The sequence below is a fragment of the Camelus dromedarius genome, chromosome 4, assembly GCF_036321535.1.
Source record: "Camelus dromedarius isolate mCamDro1 chromosome 4, mCamDro1.pat, whole genome shotgun sequence".
Classification (NCBI taxonomy): Eukaryota; Metazoa; Chordata; class Mammalia; order Artiodactyla; family Camelidae; genus Camelus; species Camelus dromedarius.
The window spans coordinates 74,650,623-74,674,056 of record NC_087439.1 but is presented as its reverse complement, the minus strand read 5'-3'; the positions used below and the strand labels follow the sequence as shown (position 1 = coordinate 74,674,056).

At 40.3% G+C, this 23,434-nt stretch overlaps 1 protein-coding gene across 4 annotated transcripts in view; it reads right to left on the bottom strand.

Moving 5' to 3' along the window:
• Nucleotides 1-23,434, bottom strand: part of ANKRD44 (ankyrin repeat domain 44) — a 284,704-nt gene that overhangs the window by 26,355 nt on the left and 234,915 nt on the right. For all 4 annotated transcript variants that reach the window (XM_031452073.2, XM_031452076.2, XM_031452075.2 and 1 more), the window contains exons 17-18: nucleotides 9,945-10,016; nucleotides 1,424-1,625 (exon numbers count right to left, since the gene is read on the bottom strand). In XM_031452073.2, the coding sequence (XP_031307933.1) occupies nucleotides 1,424-1,625; nucleotides 9,945-10,016 (274 nt within the window). The remainder of the gene's footprint in view (nucleotides 1-1,423; nucleotides 1,626-9,944; nucleotides 10,017-23,434) is intronic.

Sequence of the window (23,434 nt, the reverse complement as noted above, 5' to 3'; positions counted from 1 at the left end):
CTTCAGAAAGAAGAACTGAATGTAAACTTTACAATAATACCAAGAATGCCTAGAATACCAAACTTTATTATACTTATACATACCAAAAATACCAAAAAGACTAAATGTGATGGGAAAGAAGAATTAATAATTTAACCATGTCAACCACTGCTGACCTCATGGCTAAAGTTTTTTCCAGGAACAATCATTTCCAGATAATTAGGCAACACCACATTTTTTTCAATCTCCATATCATTTTTCTCCAGTGGTTTGGAAATTCAAGGATGTAGATGAAAATACTTCCACAAGGTCTAACACTCCGAGAAAATGTTCCCAAGGACAAGAATCACAAAGTCTTCTGAAAAACTGTTTACTCCTTTGCTTCCTCAATACATCCATTATTTCACAGTGTAAGACAGTTATGTCTCTTTATAAGACAGTATCTACAGATAACATCCACCATTCTGATCAAGGCCGAAAGTACTGAATTCCTGACCCCAAAGGAATTTATGCCTTAGCTGAGCTAGAGACTCTTCCAAGTTATCTTTACATCTGGGCAAATGTCTGGAAGTGTCTGGACACAGTTTTATTTTATGTATAACCCCAGAAGAGGCAAATTACTTACTTTTTGATAAATATATGCACTTTTTAAGGGTCTCTACTTTTATATCTGATGCATCAAGAATCAGAGAACAAGTTAAGAAGTATCATGTAGGCTGTTGGAATGACGCACAGATTAGATTGCTGCCTGAAAACTCCTTTCATGAAGTAGTCCTGAAACATCACTAATTCTGTACTTCAAAATGCTGTCTGATTTTGTTTCATGTGATCTAGGAAGATTACAATACCCTTTGCCTTTTCTAGAGAAATTTTTGTGATACCATTGCCAAAGGTTCTGAATTCTTTTTTGAGTTAAGAAGGCCAGAGGCAACACGGGATTTTCAGGGCAGAATTTACAGTATCATATTCCGTATGTACATGGATTCATATCATTATACATTTCTTCAAGTTCATAAAATGTACACGACCAGGAGTGGACCCCATCCATCAGACTTTGGATGATTTTGATGTCTCAATGCAGGTTCATCCATTGTAACAAATGGACCACTCTGGTGAGACATGTTGATAACAAGGGAGGCCATGCACATGTCGGGGACAGGGGTATGTGGGAAATCTTTGTACCTTCTTTTCAATTTTTCTGTGAACCTAAAACTGCTCTAAAAAAATAGTCTTTGAAGAAGGCCAGAGCCTCTCTGGCCAGAGACCACCAGTCATCTCCAAATGGGCAGTAAGCTAAAAGTATCCTGGAAGAGCGTAGGTATGTTTGATGCAGAAAGAAAGTAGATATTATAAAAATTGGGATGAAAGAAGATGCTCCATCCTTTTATTCAGACTTACAAGTGGGCCAGAAAACCAGGGTAACAAGAATCCTGACAAGACCTACCTGAGGCATGAAGCGGGGTTCTTCTGGTTACATTGTCCTTCACAAAGATGGACGCGCCCTGATTGATGAGTGCTTCCACACATTCTGTGTGCCCCTTAAAGGCAGCCAGATCCAGAGCAGTGCGGCCTTTCTCATCCCTGATGTCCAGGTCCACCAGCGACTGCAGGAGGACTTCCAAGGCCTGATGGTGCCCATTGTAAGCCTGCAACAAAGAAACCCATGACTCAAATGCTCACTCCGCCCAAGTCCCAAAACAATCCATGTGAGGGTGGAGTCTCCCAGGTCACAGATGGAGACCACTCCAAAGCACACATCAGGAAGATGCTTGGATGGTTATTGAAACAGGGAGAACCACAGTTAGATTAGAAAATATAATGCCCAGACCTCACCGTTACATATGAATTTCTTCCTGTTCTTTCTCTTTGGTCCAATGATTTGCTCCAAAAGTACTAAATGTATTCATGTACTCTTATATTTATATCTATTGATCTAATAATCTAATACAGACTAGTAGCTGAATAAATGAATATATTCTGTTATCTCTCAGTTCAGTTCCAAACATATTGACATAATCAGAATATTTTTTTCAGGAGACTTTTCTGTTAAACCTCGAGGAAAAAAGTCACTAAAAACACTGCGGACTTTGTCATTCAACTGTTACAGTCCAGCATTTTAATGTCAACCACGTGATCCTGGGTGAGTTTCCTAATTTCACTTAGAGTTTGTTTCCTCAACTATAAAATGAGAGGAGTAAAAGCTGCCTTCCAGGGAAGATAAGAAGATGTAAAATTACACTGGGTTTGCATAGTAACTTATACACAGCTGATGCTTCCTCTTCTCTCCTTTGTATCTTCCATTGATCATAATGAAAACAAAAACAATTATGGAAGTATATTCCACAGATCAGTGCCAAGTTCAGACCTATTGTGAGGTCCTATGCTATGTTAAAGTTAGGAGGCTTCATCCTACTAAAACACAAAACTAAAAGTCTGACAGGTAATTTTTACTAAGTCTATAATGTAAAAAAAAAAAAATATATATATATATATATATATGCACACACAAGGCAAAGGACAATGAAAAGAAAGAAAGAAAACAGGTAAGGATATGGTGGAGGCGGGGGTTTGTGGAGGGAAGTAAAGAAGAAGACAGAGGAAAAGCACTGTCCCCAGTGTCTTCAGCAGCCAAAGTCCCCTGTAATGTCTCCTGCACTTTTTGTTTTTCCATCACAGCAATTATTCAGGGTACAACTTATTTGAAAAAAGGCTTGGCACAGACAAAAGACTAGTTTCCTTAATACTCAAAGAGCTTATAAAGATCATTTTAAAAACTAGGAAAATGTGTAAACGGCATGAAAAGGCAGCTCACAGAAAAAGAAATATTAAAGGTCAATAAACATACCGCAAAAACATGTAAAATGTTAAAGTACTATTTCTCACTACCAAATGGCAATGATTGTGCTGCACGTCCAGTATTAAGACATAGTAACAAAAACAGTCTATGCTCTGTAGGTGGGAGGGTAGATTGGTGTGACATTTGTGGAATACGATTTGATAAAATCTATCAAAAAATTTAAAAAGTATCAAAGTTACAAATAATACATATAACAATGTTATAAAAAGCAAATAAATCCACATATCTATGTATATTTCTATATTCGTAGAAAATTTTAGAAGGATACAAAGGAAACTGTTAATGGTGGTTACCTCTAGGAATGGGAGGCAAAGTCATGAACGTATGGACTTATTCACCTTATCTTTCCAAAAATCATTTGAATTTTCCCCGAAGCATGTGTCAACAACAACAATACCAAAAACTAGATTAAAAGGACCTACAGGATTTAAGAGTACTGATAGGAATTGTTTTTAAAACTTTCTCATTACAGTTTTTAGTGAATGGCTATAGTTATTATGTTACATATTAAACATGTATATTATATATGTAGTATAATAACTCATATATAGATGAAGCCCAAATTTATATCCCAGTTCTAACTTCTTCTTTTACTTTGTAAGACTTGTATATTCAACTCCCTGTTGATATTTCCACTTGCATGGCTAATGTGCATCTCAAACTTAACATGCTCCAAACCAAGTTCTTAATTTCCCTCCCCAAATTTGCTCCATCCACAGCCTTTGCTAAATGGCACTTTTATTCTTCTAGTTGCTCAGGCCTCAAATTTTGGAGTCATCTTTATCTTCCTCCTCAAGCCCAGGGTTGTAGCCCTGTACAAGGGCTCTGGGACATTAAGGCAAGTGGGTGCTAAAAAATTGCTCCCCCACAATCCCTCCCCACCCCTCCCCACTGCCTTGCCACACCCTGGAACAGGGGTGTGTCTGCTGAGAGGAAGGGACACTTTCTGCTAACCACACAGAGGTGTGATCAGGTCCTCAGGCATCCGGCAGGAAATATCTATCCATATCCCCATTAAAATTCACACACATGTGCTGTGTGGCTAGTAGTAGCCCTCAATGCCATCATCATCTCTACTCTTTCTTTAAAATACACCCAGAATCTATCCAGTTCTCACTATACCATGTCCTCTGTTGCCAGGATTATGGCAAAAGCTTCCCTTTCCATCCTTGCCCCTCTACAAACTATTATTGAATAACCACCAGCTGAAATCTTTTAAAACCCAAGTTGAATATATCACTCCTTGATGAAAACTCATTGATAATTCCCTTCTTAATAATAAAATCCAAAACTTCCTGTAACCATTCAGGCTCTTGGGATCTGGCCTCCTTTGACCCTGATCATTGGCATGTTCCTTCAGTCACTCTGCTCCAACTACATTTGTCTCCCCATCCTCTGAGATTAAATAATGCATGTCCTGCTCTGAGCCACAGCATCTGTACTTTCTGTTCCCGTGCCTGGAAAGCTCTTTCCCCGACCAAAGAGCCACATGCCTTTCTTGGTAATTCTGCTTGAAACATCACCTTATCTGGAGGTTTCCCTGAGCCCATATAAAATAGCCCATCACAGTCTACCTCAACACACCAGACACTCTCCACCCCACTTCTCCTGCTTTATGTTATCTTCACAGCATTTATTATCACTTGATATCTGTTACATATCTACTGATGGTTTGTTATCTAAGATTGAAGGCACTCTATGTGTCTTGTTCACTGCTGTATCCTAGACTCGTGCATGGCACAGACACTCAACAATCATTTGCTGAATGAATGAATATAATGACTTATTATCATTTATTAGTATTAGTGATAAGAATATATCTTTTTAAAATAGCAACTATTTACTGGGGGCACTGTGTTGAGCTCTAATCCTTGCAAACATCCCTTTTACAGATGAAAAAAACCAAAACAGGCAATGTTAACTAATTCACCCAAGATCACTTAGCTAGTAAGTGACAAAGTCAGGATTTGAAACCCAGAATCTGTGACCACTAGAATCTATGCTTTTAGGCAATGTCCTATAATTTTTCCCAGTAATTCCACTTAATTGACTTTCAAACAAAATCTTTTTGTGTCTATACATGTAACGGCTCAGAGAGCTGAATAACAAATATTGAATCAGAAACCTGGGATCGAAAGCCTTTGGCCTAACCGACATGCTGAAGCAACAGCTAAGTCCCTGAGCGCTCGCTGTGTGTCAGGCAGCACTGGGCACGCAGCAGCTGATTTACCTGTTACAGCAACCATGGCTTGGATGCTATTGTTATACTCATTCTACCGACAAGGACACAGAAGGGTAGAGATGCTACTCAGCCCTCCCCTGGTCACACAGCCTTACAGGGTGGAGCTGGAATTCAAAGGCAGATCAGCCAGACCCCAGAGCCCGAGCTGTGGGCTTCTTATGAGCGCCTCCGGAAAGTGAGCAACACGGCCATATGGTATATATTTCCTTAACTTTTTATTGTAAGAAGTATTTCAAACTTCTACAAAGAAGAGAGGATAGCATCATGAATTCCCAAATACCCATTGCCTAGTCCGAGTCATTATCAACCCACACCATCAGCGATTTTAAGCCAACTTGGGAGCACCTATCCTCCGGTAAAGGGCTGTGAGAACAGGCACACCTACATCGGAGGGTAAGTCAGTCTATCTCCCTTGATGCTGGGCTTGAGTCTGTGGCTCATTTGGACTTGATTTTGCATAAGACCTATTCTCATTTTAAGTTGTAATGGTAGTGACTGATTCAGCTTGTGTAGCAATCCTGACTTTACACCAAAGGAAGTGAGTCCACGTAGGTAAAACTGGTACTAGGTGCTATTTGCAAATGCTAGTTCCTTCAGTGTCTGTTACCATGATGACAAAGACTGAAAACATTTGTAATTTCTGTCACTTTGACTTAGCCTAGGAAAATAGAATCAGTAACTTATAAACTGCATGGAGATCTGCAAAACACAATGGAGAACATATTTAGATTTAATAAAGAGGAGACACAGGGGAAGAGAAAAGTATGCAGGAAGGAAATGGATGTGGAGGAACCAGCACCGTTCAGAACAGCAGAATCATATCACAGGGCACTTAAAGTTAGGTGCAGCCTTAAGAACTTACCTCCTATAAAAGACCCCCTTGCACTTTCTGCTTTAATTCTCCATTATCATGTGTTAAAGTGAAAGAAGCTTAATGTTAAAATAAAACGGAGTGAACCCGGCTGGTAATTAGGAAAGCTTCAGAATTCCAATCAATACTTTCTTCTATATCAAGCACCTGAACATTCTCTTAAAGACAGAATGACTGAAAGGCCAGATCTATGTATAGAATTTCTCTTGTTTCTTCCTTTCGTCTAGCTTGCAGCTTTTGAATTTAAGTATGCAAAAGCATTATTGTACAGAATTGAAGACAGAAAACTATGTATACTAAACTTCTAAAGCTATTTAAGGGGAATAATAAAGGTAACTTTGGTAACACAAGAACTTTCACTTACGTTCACACTTCAGAGCTTAACCCTAAAAACAAACGACCACATAATATGGAATTCTATTCCACGGTTAAATGCATGACTCTGTCTTCAGGCAGTTATATGGTTCTTAGACTCAATGAAATAAAGGAAAGATTTAAACTCTCCAAAAGACACTCAAGTAGTCAGGAAAACAGACCTTTCTCATGTCAGCAGTACATGATGAAAATTGTCCTATTTTTCTTTCTGTTCCCATCCTAAATCAGGTGGTTAGTAGGTAATTCCCACAAATGATTTCTAACATAACTCAGGGAGGAAGTAATCGCACAAAAGAACAAAGATACTGGCTCAAAAAACACAAAATATTTTTGACTTTCAGTAGACAACCTGGTTTAAGTCTTCACTAGAGGTAGCAATCAAACATTTCAAATTTGCTTTACAAAATACTTGTAAAAACCTCATTAAGAAACTTAAATACTTCTTACACATAATTAATTTCTTTGAACTTTATAGACTGGAACTGAGGGCAGGGAGGAGAAAGAATCTGGGATCTCCAAAGAATCCATGAAACAATGGGACCATCTGGAAACCTCAACAGCTGGAGCCCTGCATTTGCACAGCCTTGTTTCTTGGTTTAATTTTTTCAAGTGGATGAAATGCCCACGAAATTCACTGGGCTGATAACCCTGGAGACTTGAATCATTCAGCCAGGAAATAGTAACTCAAGGCAGGCCGGGTTTCTGGCGGGCAGTCAAGATTTGAGGGCATCTGGCCTTCTTTCATGATAGAATGCTTCCAAAGAAGAAAGGATGTGTCTTGGGTTTTTATTAAGTTAACTGCTACAGAGGCCCCTGGAGAGGTGATGGGCATACTTGTGGGGTTCTTGGAGCAAATAAGATTTTTTTTTAAGGTTAGCGTTTAGAGGGAAAGAATAAGAGAGTTTTAGGATTAACGCTCTGCTATTACCCTGGTCAGAGGCATCATCATCCTCTCCTGCCTGGTTGTCTTGCTTCTGTTTTTGCTCCCTGGCAATTTAAACTCAACACAGAAGCTAAAGTGATCCTTTTAAATCAAAAATCACATCATATCATCTGTCTCCTCAAAACCCTCCAAATGGTTTCCTACTTTGCTCAGAGAAAAAGTCAAAGTACCCACTGGAGTCTGAGGCCCTCCCCTGACTCCTCACCCCTCCACAACATGTGGGACCTCGCCCCCCACAGACTCCCCTCACACTCTCTCCAGCCACGGTGGCCTCCTTCTATTCTGGGAACACGCCAAGCAGGCTCTTACCCCAGGGACTCTGCACTTCTGCCCGGAACACTCTTCTATCAGAGACCAAATGGTAGTTGTTCAAGTCTCTGTTCTAATGAGAGATGCTGTGCTGTGGGAAATGGCGCCCCGTCTGCCACCTCGATGCTCTCTTGCTCACTGATCCCTTTTGTAGCACACACGGCACTTTTTACCATCTGCCATGTTGTGTATCTACTTGCTATGGTCTCTCCTAGACTGGACACTCTGTGAGGACAGGAGCTGGCTTTTGTTTCCCGCAGTCTCTCCAGCTCCTGGAACAGGGCTTAGCACATGCACAGTCAGTATAGCTCAAAGGAAAGAATGGTGTTAATGTTACTGAGAATGAGAATGAAGCTAGCTGATTGCACGTAAGTGCCAGGCATGGCACCTCACATGTATTAACTCATGTCATCCCCACAGTGGTCCGAAGACAGACAGAGGTACTGCTATTCTCCCCGTAGTGTGCGCGGGGAAACGGAGACACAAGAGGTTAGGTACTTGGCCAAGATCGTACAACAAATAGTCAAATAAATTAACAAAGTGGAAAGGGTTTCGGGATCCTTATCTAACTCACTCCTTTTAGTTTACAGATGGAAAATCATGTCCGAGTGAGTCGCTAATGAGAGGACTGGTGGCTCCTCTGTGTGTCCTTCCTGGGCCCCTGCCAGGGGCAGAGCGACCAAAGGCCACTCTCTCCAGTGATACCACACCCTGTGTCTTGACGCGACCAGGAATCTGTAACGCTCAGCAGAGCACCTGGCAGAGTAAGCATTCAACAGTGATTTTTTGGGGAAAAAAAAAAAGAATGAAAGATGATAGAATTTTTGGAAGCTAAGGAAGTCTCTTCTCAGATTACTAGCAGGCTTGGCAATGCAATCAACCCCACTTTCAAAGGGCATGAGATTTCCATCGAGATAAGCTTTCAAAGAGGCCTCTCTAGGGGCAGCTAGTGCTGCTTGTGAACTCTTGGCTTTCAGGTAACTTCCCAGGCACAGCAGAGAGCTGGGCAGAGATTCTTGAGAGCAACCTGTCCTAAGCATGGTACACCTGTACTAAGGTGTGAAGTTTTATACACTCTCCATCCACCTTTTCTACTCTAAGCCCAAGCCTGGAAGAAAGACTAATGGACATTTCTGCCTAATTTCACTGGACTCACCATGTGTGTGTGTGTGTGTGTGTAGTGGATGTGTTGGTAGATGTGGCAGAGGGTGGTCAGGGGGATGTCAGCAGAAGTGTTGATGAGGATATGGGGAGACTGGCGATGAAGAGATCAGTTCATCCCAATCCATATGGGATGGTCTCATCCCTTCTTACCTTGCCTGAATGCTTATGCAAACTCATTAATAAAACACTCCTCTCTGCTCTTCAAAATCTCCACCCCAATTTTTCATTAGAACAAAACTATAGAACTGCTTATGTGTGGATGGTACTAAGCGAAATGTCGTAACAGTTAAACATAGAGACTCAGGCCCTGCTTACTCTTCCCAGCATCCAGCCTCTGCGTTCACCCAAAACACCACCTTTGTGGCCCTGGACGGAGGCCTCACAACGCAGCAGCACCTGGCGCAGGTAAGCTGGCAGTTGCTGGGTGTGGCTGCCAATCAGAGAGGTTCCCTGGGAACAGCTGCTGATTATCCACGGTTAGCAAGACACTATCTGAGGTTCAGCGGTGATGAGCTTCCCGGCTCAGTCATCCCCCCCGCCCCGGGAGAGTCTGGGGATCCTCACTCTGAGCTGTTGCATTTCTGTTCAGTTATCTGGTTGTGGAAAGGAAGTTTCCTTCCCTCCTAGATCTTACCACCCAGTACAAGGATTAGAGTCTGACCCCTCCGAGACCCTGACTTCAAGCCCAGGCAGAAGGAGCAGCGTTGCAATTACACAGATGCTCATCTTGCTCGCACAGGCTGCGCTTAAACATCTTACAAGTCCTTAATTGGGGAATTCTGCAGGTGCAGTACTTGTTGTCTATACTCAAATCTCTAAAACCAAAAGAAAACATTTTCTCCGTTTATTGATTTAACTAATAGATAAGCATGATTTGAAAGACCGTTAGAACTGATAACAATTATAAGGCTCTGTGATAAGGGCTTTATGCATATTATCTCCTTTCCCTTGCCTTCCTTTTACAGATGGGGAAACCGAGGCTCAGACAGGGTAGGTAAGCAATGTGTCTGAGGTCACTGGTGGGTGAAGCTGGGACTGGAATTTGAGTCGGGCTTTCTCTCTGCAGCCTGTGCCTTTCCCCTGGTACTGTTTTCATTATGAGTTATTATTGCATTGCTACGCTTTCCTTTTAAGAGCAGCCTAGTTTTAGGAACACTTAGGTTCCTTCTGTCTTAGGGGAAGCTGCCTATAACATCTCACTTACAGCTAAGTGCAGCGGACTCTTGGTAGCAACGGAATCTGATTCTTCAAAACCACCGTTGGTTCTTTCCAGAAGCTGTGGAGATGGAAAAAAAAAAGCACGTGAGTACAATTTTGCAGGACTCCTACTTTATGGATACTAACGTTGACATAAATGAGAAAGGAAGCTTCAGAAACTTAAGAAATCATGCAACTTATGAGAAATATAAGAAAGCTGATATAGCATATCCAAAACAAATGTGCTAACTGAATATTTCAACTTCTAGATCATCTTAACATTTGCCAGTCAAAAAAGGTTTTGTACTTGAAAAGTCAGTTGCTCGGCCTGGCCTCACCAATCCAGAAAAATAACTCAGTAAATCCACTTCTCACCCAGCAGATAGTCATAAAGAAAAAATTACAATACTCAGGGCCTGTTCCATCATTAAACACACATTTACTGGAGACAGTGTTGAAAAAGACCTGTGGAGCTCCTGTTTTCATGGAGCTCATGTTCTAGAGAGGGAAAGCACAGACAAACAAATAAATATACAAATAAGAAAATCTCCAGTAGTGATACACGCTATGATGGAAATAAAGTAGGGTGATGTGCCGTGGAGTGCCTGGTAAGTTACTTGACAGCTGATGCCCAAGGGAGGCCTCTCTAAGGAGGTGACAATTAAAGCGAGACCTAAGCAAGAACAAGAATGAAGCCAAGCAAAGGTATGGTAGTAGGGAATTCTGGGAGGAGAGAGTAGTCAGTGCAAATGTATCCAGTGGGGACAAATGCGGTGGGTTCAAGGAGCGGGAAGGATAGTGTGACCATGGCATGATGTTGGTGAGGGTATCAGAAAAAAGACACTCTCATTGACTTTTGCTGGGAGAACAACTTGTTAAAACCTTTCTGGAAAATTTTGTGCATATCGTTGACCCTAGGAATTAATTTGCAAGAAATAATTAGACAAGTGCACAAGGACATAGGTATAAAGAAATGTATTCATTCAACAAATACTTGATGAATGACTACCAGTGTGCCCAGACACTGTTACACGCCCCGAGGATTCAGTAATAAATAACATATTTAAAAATCCATTTTCTTCTGGGAGGTAGGGCATGCAAAAAAAGAAAGAAGCTAGGTAGTTAATTAGAAAGCCGTAGGTGCTTTGGAGAAAAATGAAACAGAGAAGGAGAGTTTGGAAGGCTGGAGGAGAGGTCAGTTTGCAACATTAAACACAGAGATCAGGAAAGGTCTTACTGAGCAAATGATGACCAAGCACAGTCTTGAGGGTGCTGAGAGAGCCCTGTGGCCATCCGGGGGAAGAGCATTCCAAGCAGAGGGGCCAGTAATTGCCAAGTCCTTTAAGGATCAAGGTGCTTAAGAACATCAAGGAGGCAGGAGCAAGGTGAGCAAGAATGAGCATGACAGGAAGGGAGATGAGAGAGATGGTGGCAGTGGGGGTGGTAGTATCACAGGAGCCTTCTGGGTTGTTATAAGGAGTTTGACTTTTATCCTGAGTGAGATGGAATTTCACTGGAGTGCTTTGAGCAGAGCGGTGACATGTTCTAACTTTTAGACTCTAGCAGGGGACACAGAGTCCATTGAAGAGCTGGAGCAAAAGTCCAAGAGAGAAATAACAGTGGCACGGACCAGCGGGAAGCAGTAGGGATGGAGAATAGTGTTGGATTGTGGATATTTCTGGAGGCAGAATCAGCAGGATTTTGTGATGGGTTAAATGTGAATGTAAGAGAAAGAGAGAAGTAAAGGCTGACTCCCAGGGTTTTGTTGTAAGCAAATCAAAAGATGGAGGTTCCACAAACTGAAATGGGGGAATGAGTGAAATAGATGTTGGGGAAAAGCATTAGTTCGATTTGGGAAATATTAAGTTTGAGATGTTTTTTAAAGCATCTAAAAGTACACGTTAACCAGGAAACTGTTGTATACATGGGGTAGCCAGAGTATTGAAAGTCACAAGATTGGGCTTGACGGGACAAGCCAGGGAGTAAACAGAGAAGGGAAAGTGAATCCTGGGGCCTCCAACATAAAGAGTTGGAGAGATGAGGAGCAACCAGCAAGGAGATGCAGACCGAGCAGGTGAGCTACAAAGAACACCAGGAGAGCATGAGAGTCTGGAAACCAAGTGAAGAGTTCCAGTGAGAGAATGCGTAACCATGTCAAAGGTCCTGAAAGGCCAAGTAAAATGAGGCCCGAGACTTGCCCATTGGGTTTAGGAACTTGGAGGCTATTAATGACTCTGCTAAGAGCAGTTTATCAAGATGCTGTTCGTATGAGAAAACAGAAAACAAGTAAACAGCAGTAGGGATGGCTTAAATAAATTGTGGTGGTACCTATCACCCCTTCTGATAAACCATCCCTCTTTATATTGCCATTAAGTTCTTTGCATAGCAATGCAAAGGGACAAAAGCCCGACACCCAAAGCCTCGATATGTGGTAAACGTCGGGGTACTCAGCGGCCACCCCAGCCTCCAGACTGGTGGGCTTGGGCTGCCCTATGCTGTAGGGACCGGACGGCTCAAACCTACATTTCCTAGACTTCCTAGAACTAGGATTCCAGATGTGATTTAGGCTCTGCCAATTAGAGGCACTCCTCTGAAATTTCAAAGTCAGAAGTGAGCCGAGGAAATCTCTGATTTCTGACTGTGAGCAGAATCACACAGGCTTTTGTCTTTTAGCTTCCTGTGTACAGTTTACTAGATTAATGAGGGTAGAGATGCAATTCACAGGGATACAGGCATACTTTTTTTTTTTTTTTTTTAAATCACTGTGGATCAGACGCTGTGTGGCTCTAGGGCTAACAGTGGTGGCAGTGACAAGTCTGCCCCTGTCTGTCAGCTAGGGTGATGTGTCTACGGAGCTGCCATTCCAGAGGCCGCTTTCCTTTTTTTTTTTTTTTTCCTTTTAAATTGAAAATTGAAGTATAGTTGATTTACAGTGTTGTGTTAGTTTCTGGTATACAGCATAGTGATATATATATATATCTTTTCATATTCTTTTTCGTTATACGCCATTACAAAGTATTGACTATAGTTGCCTGTGCTACACAGTAGGACCATGTTACCTATTTTATATATAACACAGAGGCTGCTTTCTGATTCCCTGTCTCCCTGATCATGAGGAAGGGCACCACTCTGGCAGTCTGAGTTCATCAGTTTAGCCTTTTTTCTGGAGGATCAGCCTAGAGTTTCCTCTTCCAGACCTCCCAACAATATTGTAAACACCTATTTTTAAAAAACCAAATGTTTTTCTGCTTAAAACGGCTAGCATGCTTTCCATTTCCTTCAAATTAACTGACTGATTCAAAGACTAATACAAAGTGTTATAGAAGTTTTCTTAATGGGGATGTTGAAATCACACCACTCAGTACACTAGAAAGCAGAACTTCCTAATACACACTTTACCCATTTTTACCTATTTTTCTTCCTGAAATTTCCAAACTTGTCAAGTAGGAGAACACATTTTAAAGCCGTATGTGTGAAGTGATACCATTTTCATTAAAAAAAGATCTGTATTGATATGACTATATATGCAGAAAAAAGGACTAGAAGCATACACCCTAAAACGTTTAACATGGTAACCTAAAAGTGGGAATATAAATAATTTTAAAATTTTTATTTATTTAATTTTATTGAAGCATAGTTGATTTACAATGTTGTGTTAGTTTCCGGTGTACAGCAAACTGATAAAGTTATACATATATATATTCTTTTTTAGATGATTTTTATTTTCTTCTTTATAGTTCTTGATTTTTTTTTTGCTGTGAATGTGTATTATTTTTATAACCAAAAAATGACTAGTTATTTCTGTTTGGAATAAAAGTGAGTAGCCTTCCTTTTCACGTAACAGAATGATGTCCACAGACCCCTAGGTAGGTCCGAAACTCCTTTCTGTTCAATGCATGTGAAAAAAAAAAGTTCGGATTCTCTGGTAGATCTAATAACAGTGCAAAATTTACCATCTAAAAGCACACAATTGCAAGTTTTCAAATAATACAATATAAAAAATTATATTGGAAGTATGAGATATTTTATGTTTGTTTTTATTAGTGTGAGAATAGAATTTGGAACTTCAACAGTCTAGGATACATTAGAATAATGAGAGTAAATTTCATTTTAACTTCAAAGCAAATAACTTTGAAACCAATCTGCTTTACATAATTGAAATAAAAGTAGCCTCAACTTCTTGAAAAGGCTAGAAAACAGCTGTTCTTTGCTTTGTTTTACAACATTATCACCTGCAAGACTTCCTGGAATTGACAGTGTGTCCCAACTCCAAATCCTGTCCTTGAATGAACTTGTAATCAAAGGAACCCAGAATCATTTCCACCATTATCACAAACACGATGGACAGAGGCAAGAAGACAACATACGTTTTATAGTCACAAATTAGGTATGTTCCCAGAAGATTTATTGTAGAGTAAGATTTTTCCAGACATGCACTTTGATCATTCTCATTGCATGTGATGCTTTACTTCAACTATTCACTAAATGTTTGCTGAATGTCATCATCACTCTGCAGGACCCTGGGCTGGCACCAGGATTCAACTGTGCAGTGAGCAGACGTGGTCACTGACCTGAGAGAGCTTAGAGGCTGGGGGGAAAACCACAGAAGTTAACAGGTAACAAAAACAGTGAGGCAAGGGCTAGGATGCAGGATGTTCTGGGAACACAAAAGGTACCTGACATCACCCTAGGGGTCAGAGAAGACTCCTCTGTAAAGGAAGCTCTCGCCTGAGACCTGGATGCTAAGAGTCAGCCAGGCAAAGAGGGAAGGGAACTTCCATGCAGAAGGAAGACTACGTGAGAGCAGTGAGTATAACAAATATGAAAAACTTTAAGTTCAGTATGACTAGATAGCATGTAGGGGTGAGGAAAAAATGAGGAGCCACGAGGCTGGAAACAGACAATAGAATAGATTAGGTATAGGGTGATCATACCATTACTGTCTCATCCAGGGCATTTTTGAGATTGATAATTGTGCCAGGATAAGAGATGTAAATCAGGACATCAAATCAGGATAATTATTCAGTCATTGAAGTGCTTTAAGCAGGGAAGAGGCATGATCATGATCAGATTACTGAGGTTTTTTTTGTTTTTTTTTTCTTCATAAAATCCCTCTGGCTGCAGTGTGGAAAATGTAGTGGTGCTGGGGGTGGGGACTGCAACTCTAGAATCAGGGAGATCAGTTAGGATATTTCCACTACAGGATTTCTAAACTTTGAATTCTTAATCTGGTGAGAACTGATGGTGGCCTGTACTGCAGAAGGGGCAGTGGGAATCAAAGGAAGTAGGTACATTCAGAAGTTTCATTCACTCTTTATTCATTCATTCAATAATTGTTGATTGAGTACTATGCTAGGCACTGAGATTTCCAGTCCTAAAATGGTCCCTACCCACATGAAGCTTAGAGTATAGAAAGTGTGATGGACACCATTCATCGACTGAATGACACAGGAAGGGGAAAGGGCAGAGTCAAGAAACGCACCCAGTTTTCTAGCCTCAGCAACAGGGTGAATGGCGACAACTTCTTCAAGATAAGAAACAAGAGAAGACACAGATCAGGGAAGGGAAAATGTGTTGAGTTTTGGTTTGAAGTGCTGCTGGGACATACAAGGGAGATGTCTAGTGGATAGATGGATATAATGTTTGAGACTAAGAAGAGAGATCTGGGCTAGAGTGATGGATTTGGGAATCATCAGCAATGGCTGATACACGAAGCCCTCACTGTGGATGAGATCACTAGGGAGGATGTGTAGTGAGAGGATGTAAGCCTCAGGAATCCCAGTATTTAGAGTTTGGAAGAGGAAGAGAGTCTGCAAAATGGGCTCTGAGGAGGCTACAGAGAGGCAGGAGGAAACCCAGGAGAGTGAGATGATGGTGACGGTGGTGGTGGTGGCAGCTGCGGCAGTGGTGGAGGCAGTAATTAGCATGACATGAAAATGGTGGTGGTGAAGTGATGATGATGAAGATGCTCACTGATGACAAGCAAAAATCACTCAGCATTTATTATGAGCTAAGCATTCCACTAAGGGTCTTACATTGATCACTTCAATCTATGCTCAAGTAATCCATTAAGTTCACACAGCCTTTAAAAACAGATCAGGGCACTGAACCCAATTCTAACTCAAAACCCATGTTATTTACCCCACATAACAATGCCCTCCTATCAACTAATAAGCTGAAAGTTTTCTGATATATCAAAAAAAGGAGCAGGGATGAGGGTAGGAAACAGAAGAGTGTGTGTCAGTGTGTGAGTGAGTGTGTGTGTGTGTGTGTGTGTGTGTGTGTGTGTGTATTTTAAGTATGTGGGTCTTTTTGTGTTTCTAACTTCAATAATTCCCTTTGATCTTGGAGATTTTCCTCTTTGTTTCCTAAGGAGTGGTAATTACTCATCTTAGTTACACGGCAATCACAGGGGACGCTAATTGGAATTTAGCTCCTCTACATCTGCTTCTTCCTCTAGTGATTTTTCTCTGTTAGTTACAAAGGCAATGTGAAAAAAATGGGGAGAAAAACAATTTTTTGAATTGAAGTAGTCAGTTTACAATGCTGTGCCAATTTATGGTATGCAGCATAATGTTTCAGTCATATATATACAGGCATATGTTCATATTCTTTTTCATTATAGGTGACTACAAGATATTGAATATAGTTCCCTGTGCTATACAGTATAAATGTGTTGTTTATCTATTTTATATATAGGTAGTTAGTATCTGCAAATCCCGAACTCCCAATTTATCCCTTCCTTACCTCCTTTCCCCCCGGTTACTATAAGTTTGTTTTCTGTGTCTCTGAATCTGTTTCTGTCTTGTAAATAAGTTCATTTGTGTCTTTTTTTAAGAGTCTACATGTAAGTGATATCATATGGTATTTTTCTTTCTCTTTTTGGCTTACTTCATTTAAAATGATGATCTCCAGGTCCATCCATGTTACTGCAAATGGCATTATTTTATTCTTTTTTATGGCTGAGTAGTATTTCATTGTATAAATATACCACAACTTTTTTATCCAGTCATCTGTTGATGGCATTTAGGTTGTTTCCATGTCTTGGCTATTGTAAATAGCGCTGCTGTGAACATTGGCGTACACATATCTTTCTGAATTAGAGTTCTCTCCAGATATACGCCCAGGAGTGGGATTGCTGGATCATATGGTAAGTCTGTTTTTAGTTTTTTGAGGTATCTCCATACTGTTTTCCATAATGCAGCACCAAACTGCATTCCTACCAACAGTGCAGGAGGGTCCCCGGGGAGAAAAGCAATTTGCAAGTCATTCAAAACTGACATTTATGTTTAGACTTAAGTTTTCTTCCTAATTTAAAATTGATTCTAAACAAATCAAATCCAAGGGATGTGGCAGATACACAGCAATGTTCAGAGACTCTACTCTGCATAAATGTCTCAGGGGAGGAATGTGGGGGCTGGAGAGAGACAGAGAGCTCCCACCATGACTCATTATACAAACTCATACTTCAGCCTGTGGTTTGCAATGTAACTGGAAAATAACATTGTTCTATAGAGATCACCCTCAACCTACCATGTCAAAAGCAGAAATGGAATGGCTCTTTTGAAACACAGTTATAGCTAAGACTACATGCCAAAGGAGCAGCATCATAAAAAGCAATGAGTTCTGCACATAAAACTTGTAGTTATAAATCAAAGAATATAACTTTATATGTATAATACAAAGCAAACTAGTTATAATTTTCTTTCTTTTAAGACTATTTCCACTTAATATATCCTCAGGCTTATTATCAACATTTACACAATCCACGTGTTCACATGCCCATTTTCACGCTGAATTACACTCATAAATCCAATGTACATGTCCAATATGTCACCGTAGATTTCTACTGGCACAATAAAAAATTTACACTCATTCCAAGGATGGACTTGGTCCTTGGCCTAAATAATCTATCAAAATGGCTGACTTAATAAAGCCTTTATCAGGACTACTTAATCTTACTGCTTGTCATTCTCTAAAATCCCAGGATTGCTCCTTTTCTTGTGATTCTCAGGATTGATGAATCATTTATGAAGCTTGTGTGTAGGGTCAGCACTGCCTGACCCCACCTTTTCTCCCCCAGGCTCCTCAGATCACCTTGCTTTTGCCAAGACTCTCATGGCTGAAAAAACCAGAAGGTTTGGGAATTCAAGCCACTTCTAACCCCTAACCAAGAAGTAAAGATGGGCACCTAAAGTGAAAATTGAGAGAAAGAAGCTAGGATGAGAGCAAGCAGACTTTTCAAACATCTTATTTGTGAACGATGAACTCTGATTTAACTGGGGAGTGACTGGGATGCTTTACAATTTGGGGTGGGGGGCTGCTGAGAAAACTACTGTATTTGAGATTATAACAATCCACAGGACATGTTCTGAATCTGGAGGGTGTTTCCATGGGACTGGATGGCCCACACAAAGAACATCTCAACATCTTGGATTTAAAAACAGCAGCAGTGATAGACAGCCAAGTTTAAGCCTCTTTCTTTGCAAAATGAATCCATGATAACAAAATCAAGAATAAATATAGTAAGCCAACTGGCCGCTGGGTTGACAAAACAGTAATCTTATCCAAAATTGTGAGGAAACACATAAATATTACACTTGGGCTGGAAATCCAAGCTTTCTAAGTAGTATAGCTTGTGACTGGCTATTTGAAAACATGGCAGGAAAACATTCAGGGATCTCAAGAGTGCTCAAGCTGAACTAAACCCAGTTTCTAAATGTGCTATTAGAGAAAACAGAAAGCAAGCATGGCTCAGACTGTAAAAATAGACACGGGTAGCCAGTGGGGCTGGGAAGTGCCCCTCTCTCTTGTTGGTTCTGGTTAGACTCGGACTGCATAACTAGGGACAGGAGGAGCTAAGAAACCCATCAGAAAATATCCATGAGGCCCATGTAAAGGAGGTGCTTTGAGGAAAGTTTTCAAAAATGGATTTATTTATCTTTTATAGCAGTGAGGACTGAGGGGACATTTATGAGTCCTCAAGTCTGTAAAGGCCTGGAAACAGGCCCCTGGAAAGTTGGCATCTCTGTCCGAAATTCTATTTCACATTCCACTTGTCTGTGCTTGAGAATGAAGTGCTATTTGGGCAACCTCGAGGCCACTCCTGCGTCAGCTGTGCTGTGACCTGGCCCTGGCTCCATCCTGAAGAGGGGGCTGGTCTGCAGAAGTTTCAGACCACCTAGCCTGTGTCAATACACTCTATTCAGAGGATCCCAGGGGCCCAGGATAGAACACAGGGGACCCCACAGATCTTTCAGCCTCAGAATTAATATGATGTTCCAGGCCATTCTAGACCTCAGTGGACTCCAGGCCTTTGGGCTCAGCCCAAAATAAACCAGCTTCTTCATGACAGCACATCAGTAACAGCAGTGACTATCAGTTTCTCAGGATTCTGCTCACACCCCTTCGCAGCTATTAGAAAAAGCCATGTTGCTTGAAATTGTTATTAACAACAATTACTGGAAACTCAGTGGTTTCTAGAAATGTATGCATCTAATCTAATTTCTGCCTCCTTCACTCAGTTCCATCAGTAAGGAACCATTAACTTGCTATACTCCTGTAAGTCAAGGTCTCCGGAACTTCAAAAAGAGATAACACAAATTAAGGAGCTGCTACTAGAAGCTTAGCTAGATTAAGTTTCCACTGCTTCTTGGAGCAGCTTTTGATTACTCTCCTTATCTCCTCCCTCCAGTGTGTATTCAGTTCCTGGTGATTTCCTTACCAATTAAAAGGCAGAAGAGCCTGGAGTATGTGTAAGGAAGGCTAATGAAACCTGCTGTGAAGATAAAGCCAAATGCTAGACATAAATGCCTGGTGTTCAAAAACTATCTTGCAAGAGCCTTAAAAATGTTCATACACTTGGGCCCATAAACCTTCTCCAAACTCTATCCTGAGAAAGTTTTAAGCCCAAAGCCACTGAATAGTGAAATAGTGTAAATAACCTAAATAGTAGAAGAATGTCTAAGTTATAACTGATCCAATAATGGAAACTTATTTGGCTTAAAAAATGTTTACAAAGAGTTTTTAATAGCATTGAGAAAGGATTATGTCATAGTATTTTATGTTAAAAAATCAATGCACAAAATTGCATATTACCAAATATTATAAAATTTAATATTACCTCATATATGTAAAAAGATAAAATTATGTGAGAAGGAGACTGGAAGGAAACAAACCAAGAGGGTAATCGTAACTGCTTTGTAGTGGAGGGACTTTGGGTGTTTGATTTCTTCTGTCCACTTTTATTCATATTCTAAACTTTCTCCAACAAATACAGATTACTCTAAGGGGGTCGATGTTTTCATGACCATGACTGGTGTATCTTTATTAAAATAATAGTACCATTCTGGCCAGTACTACTGCTGGCTGAGTGTATCCCTTCATGGCCATTAAACTGCAAATTCCTTAGGGGCAAGGACTACCTATATGCCATGTGATAGCCATCCAAGAAATGTTTATTGAGTTTAATTTAAATCTGGTAAGTGAAGGAGAGAGCATTAGTGGAATTAATTACAGGGTGATTACATATTTGCTTGTCTGTTTTGACACTGCAGAACTATCAAACCCATTACTGGTATCTTATATTTTGAATGAATTTTTTTCCCTTTATAAAAACAAGTTGAATAGCATACTCATCACTACATGTAAGAAATCAATCAACCATTGAAACAAATAAACAAACAAACTTGACCTTTCATAGAACATGATCTTGTAACTGAAAAATGCTCTAGGCTAAGTGTGTCTTTCTAAACCACAATGTCAGTTTGCTGTTACCAGGCAGTGGTCTAACTCATCCTGAGGTTACCCTCTGTTCTTCTATCATAAGGAAGAAGACTAACATCAAATTAAATTTTGATATGACTGATGGACCAAAACTATGAAGAAGGGAAGATACTAGTACAAGAATTCCGAACACATTTTCTGTTTGTAAATACCTAAATCAGTCTAGAGAAAGCCAGATAATGTGCTTTCTAAATAATGAAACAGTAGGATTCTTTTCAGCTTGCCATAGGCATTCCAGATAAGGAAGGATATTAAGATTAACTCATAAGAAATGTCACTCTTTTTAGGGCTAAGATATCATGGTTCCTGAAAACACAAGGACTTTACCCAAGGTTGAAGCCAAAACTGATTATGGAGGGAACAAGGGTTTTAACTAACCGAAGGAGCTGCAAAAGAATCATTGCAGAAGCCATCCCAAATGTGAAAAAAAAAAAGATCAAAACGCTCCCTTGTCATTTTGAAGGTTCCACGGTAGCTTTGGATTTAAATGACTTAACTAATGCTCAAAATTCCTAAATTCATCTTTTCCCAAGCAGAATAAAAATGTGAAATGAGTATATCTGGGTTAAGCAAAATCAGAAGGCATAGCTCACCTTAATAAAGAACCTGTTCTTTTGGTGCCATAGTTTCCTATAACTGACTCTGGTTTGTGGGGGCAGTAAGCCAAAAGAGGGAAGTAATGTTGAAGTCTTGGAGACAGGATAGAAAAGAGAGATAGCTGAAGAGGGTCCCTATGAAAATCTCTGAGGGAACAGCCACCAGTAAATTCCAGAAGCACCAACCTCAGAGAAAGTGTATGCCGTGGTTGCTGATATTAGCAAAATATGCCTTGGGGGCAACCTTAACATATCTGCAAGGGACGTGATAATGAGTGCAGGAAATCCTCTTGAATCTGGCAATAATTATTGCAAGGAATTTTCTGTACAACAAAAAAACTTGGGCTATTCCCTTGATGTTCACAGTAATTAGCCTAGACCATTTCTACTACCTCCTGAACTTTGCAGAGTAATTCAAAAGTAAGTTCCCCCTTCTATATCAGCAGCGAGTCCAACATATTAGTGTATTCAATCAGTGAAAAAGTCACCTGATTCTCTTTTACACTCTTTTTCTCTTTGGATGCCAGCATTACGTGTGTGTTGTGATGATGGTGGGGTGTGTGTGTGTGTGTGAAGGGGCAGCTGGGAGGAAGACAAAAGCAAAAGGTCTGTGTTAATCAACCATCACTGTACATACGTAACATGAATTTAGGAAAAAGAGTAAGAGGGGTAAACATCAAGAGGTACTTGATAGATTCCTCTTGTTAAGAAAAATGATCCAAAACTTATAAAAAAAAGCCAAAAGGATAATTTCATATCCTTTCAAAATCATATTGAGGCATTGTTTTAACAGGTCCACCCAAGGATTAGTTTTTTGTAAAATGTTAATTAAGGGCTCAGTCTCTGCAAAGTTATATGGTACCAGCAACCAAGGTAACTTGTAGATCTGTTTCCAGCAGAAATGCACATTATTTCTGTGTGGTAGAAAAGAAAACTCTAGAAATTTTAGCTTATTGCTCTTTGGGATATTAATCATTTTTGTATCTAATCTAGTAATCTTATTCTAATGTTATTTTAATAAACTGTCTATAAATGCTCTGTTCCTCAAATGCTCCTTGAATAAGCTTTAGCATTTGACCAGTTCCATCATTACTGAATGACATTTTAAAAAATCTCTAACACGTGTTCCTTTTCTCCTTTTATGAAAGCCTCACTTTAAATTTTTTGAGAAGTACACTTTGACACCACCCATCAGCTCCAATCTTAATACAAGAACTCAAAAGTCTTACTAACCTTTGGAAATGCCCATCACAATCTCCTCCCCTCAGTGTTTCACAGTAGACTCTTCATGGGAGCTCAAAGAGCTTGAGAAGACACCTTCCTCTCCTTCCAAAGGAACTTGTGCAGATAGAGGGCAGGCAGAGCTAGGCTGTCCCATGGTCAGAAAATCAGTCCCGCTGGATTTCCAATGTACTCTCCTCAGGCTCTGAGCCCGAGGACTCATGGGCTCCCTGCACCTCTCCAAGGATCTACTTTATCCGAAGCATCATGGGAGTGGCCAAGAACTCTTCATTTGGGCTGAAGGCCTAATGGCCTGCACTTGCTCATTTCTCTCCCAGGAACCAACAGGATTTGCCAGATACCAACACTACCCATCTTCTCACCCCCATTCTAAGAGAGGAGGTTGCCTTAGAGGACTAAGTTCCTTTAGCACACTTCTGGGGGAACTCAAAGAGCTCGTCTCTCTTTCTGGCCAACTTTCCTCCTTAGAGTCCTTAGCAGAACTGCCAGGAACCACACTCCAGGCAGATGCCTATAGGACTTAAATCTCAGATCGCTTACAGCCCAAGAGGCAGACTCCTCTCTCCTCCTCAATCTCACCTCTTTAAAGATAAATCTCTCTGCAGAAGAAAATGAAATACACAGTACAGTGCAGATCATTTACAACTGACAGCGAGAACACACTAATTTCATTTAAGCTAAATAAGATAATTCAAAGAATTGTTTCTCTCAGAGCTCATAAAATTTCAATTCATTAAATCATGTTTTCATTTATATAAGATGTCTGTTCTGCCATGGTTATTTTATTGGTACAGGAATTGTGAAAATATAAGAAAATTATGGTTTTAAATTTATGGAAGATAAAACATACACAAAAATCACAACAGAGTTCTAT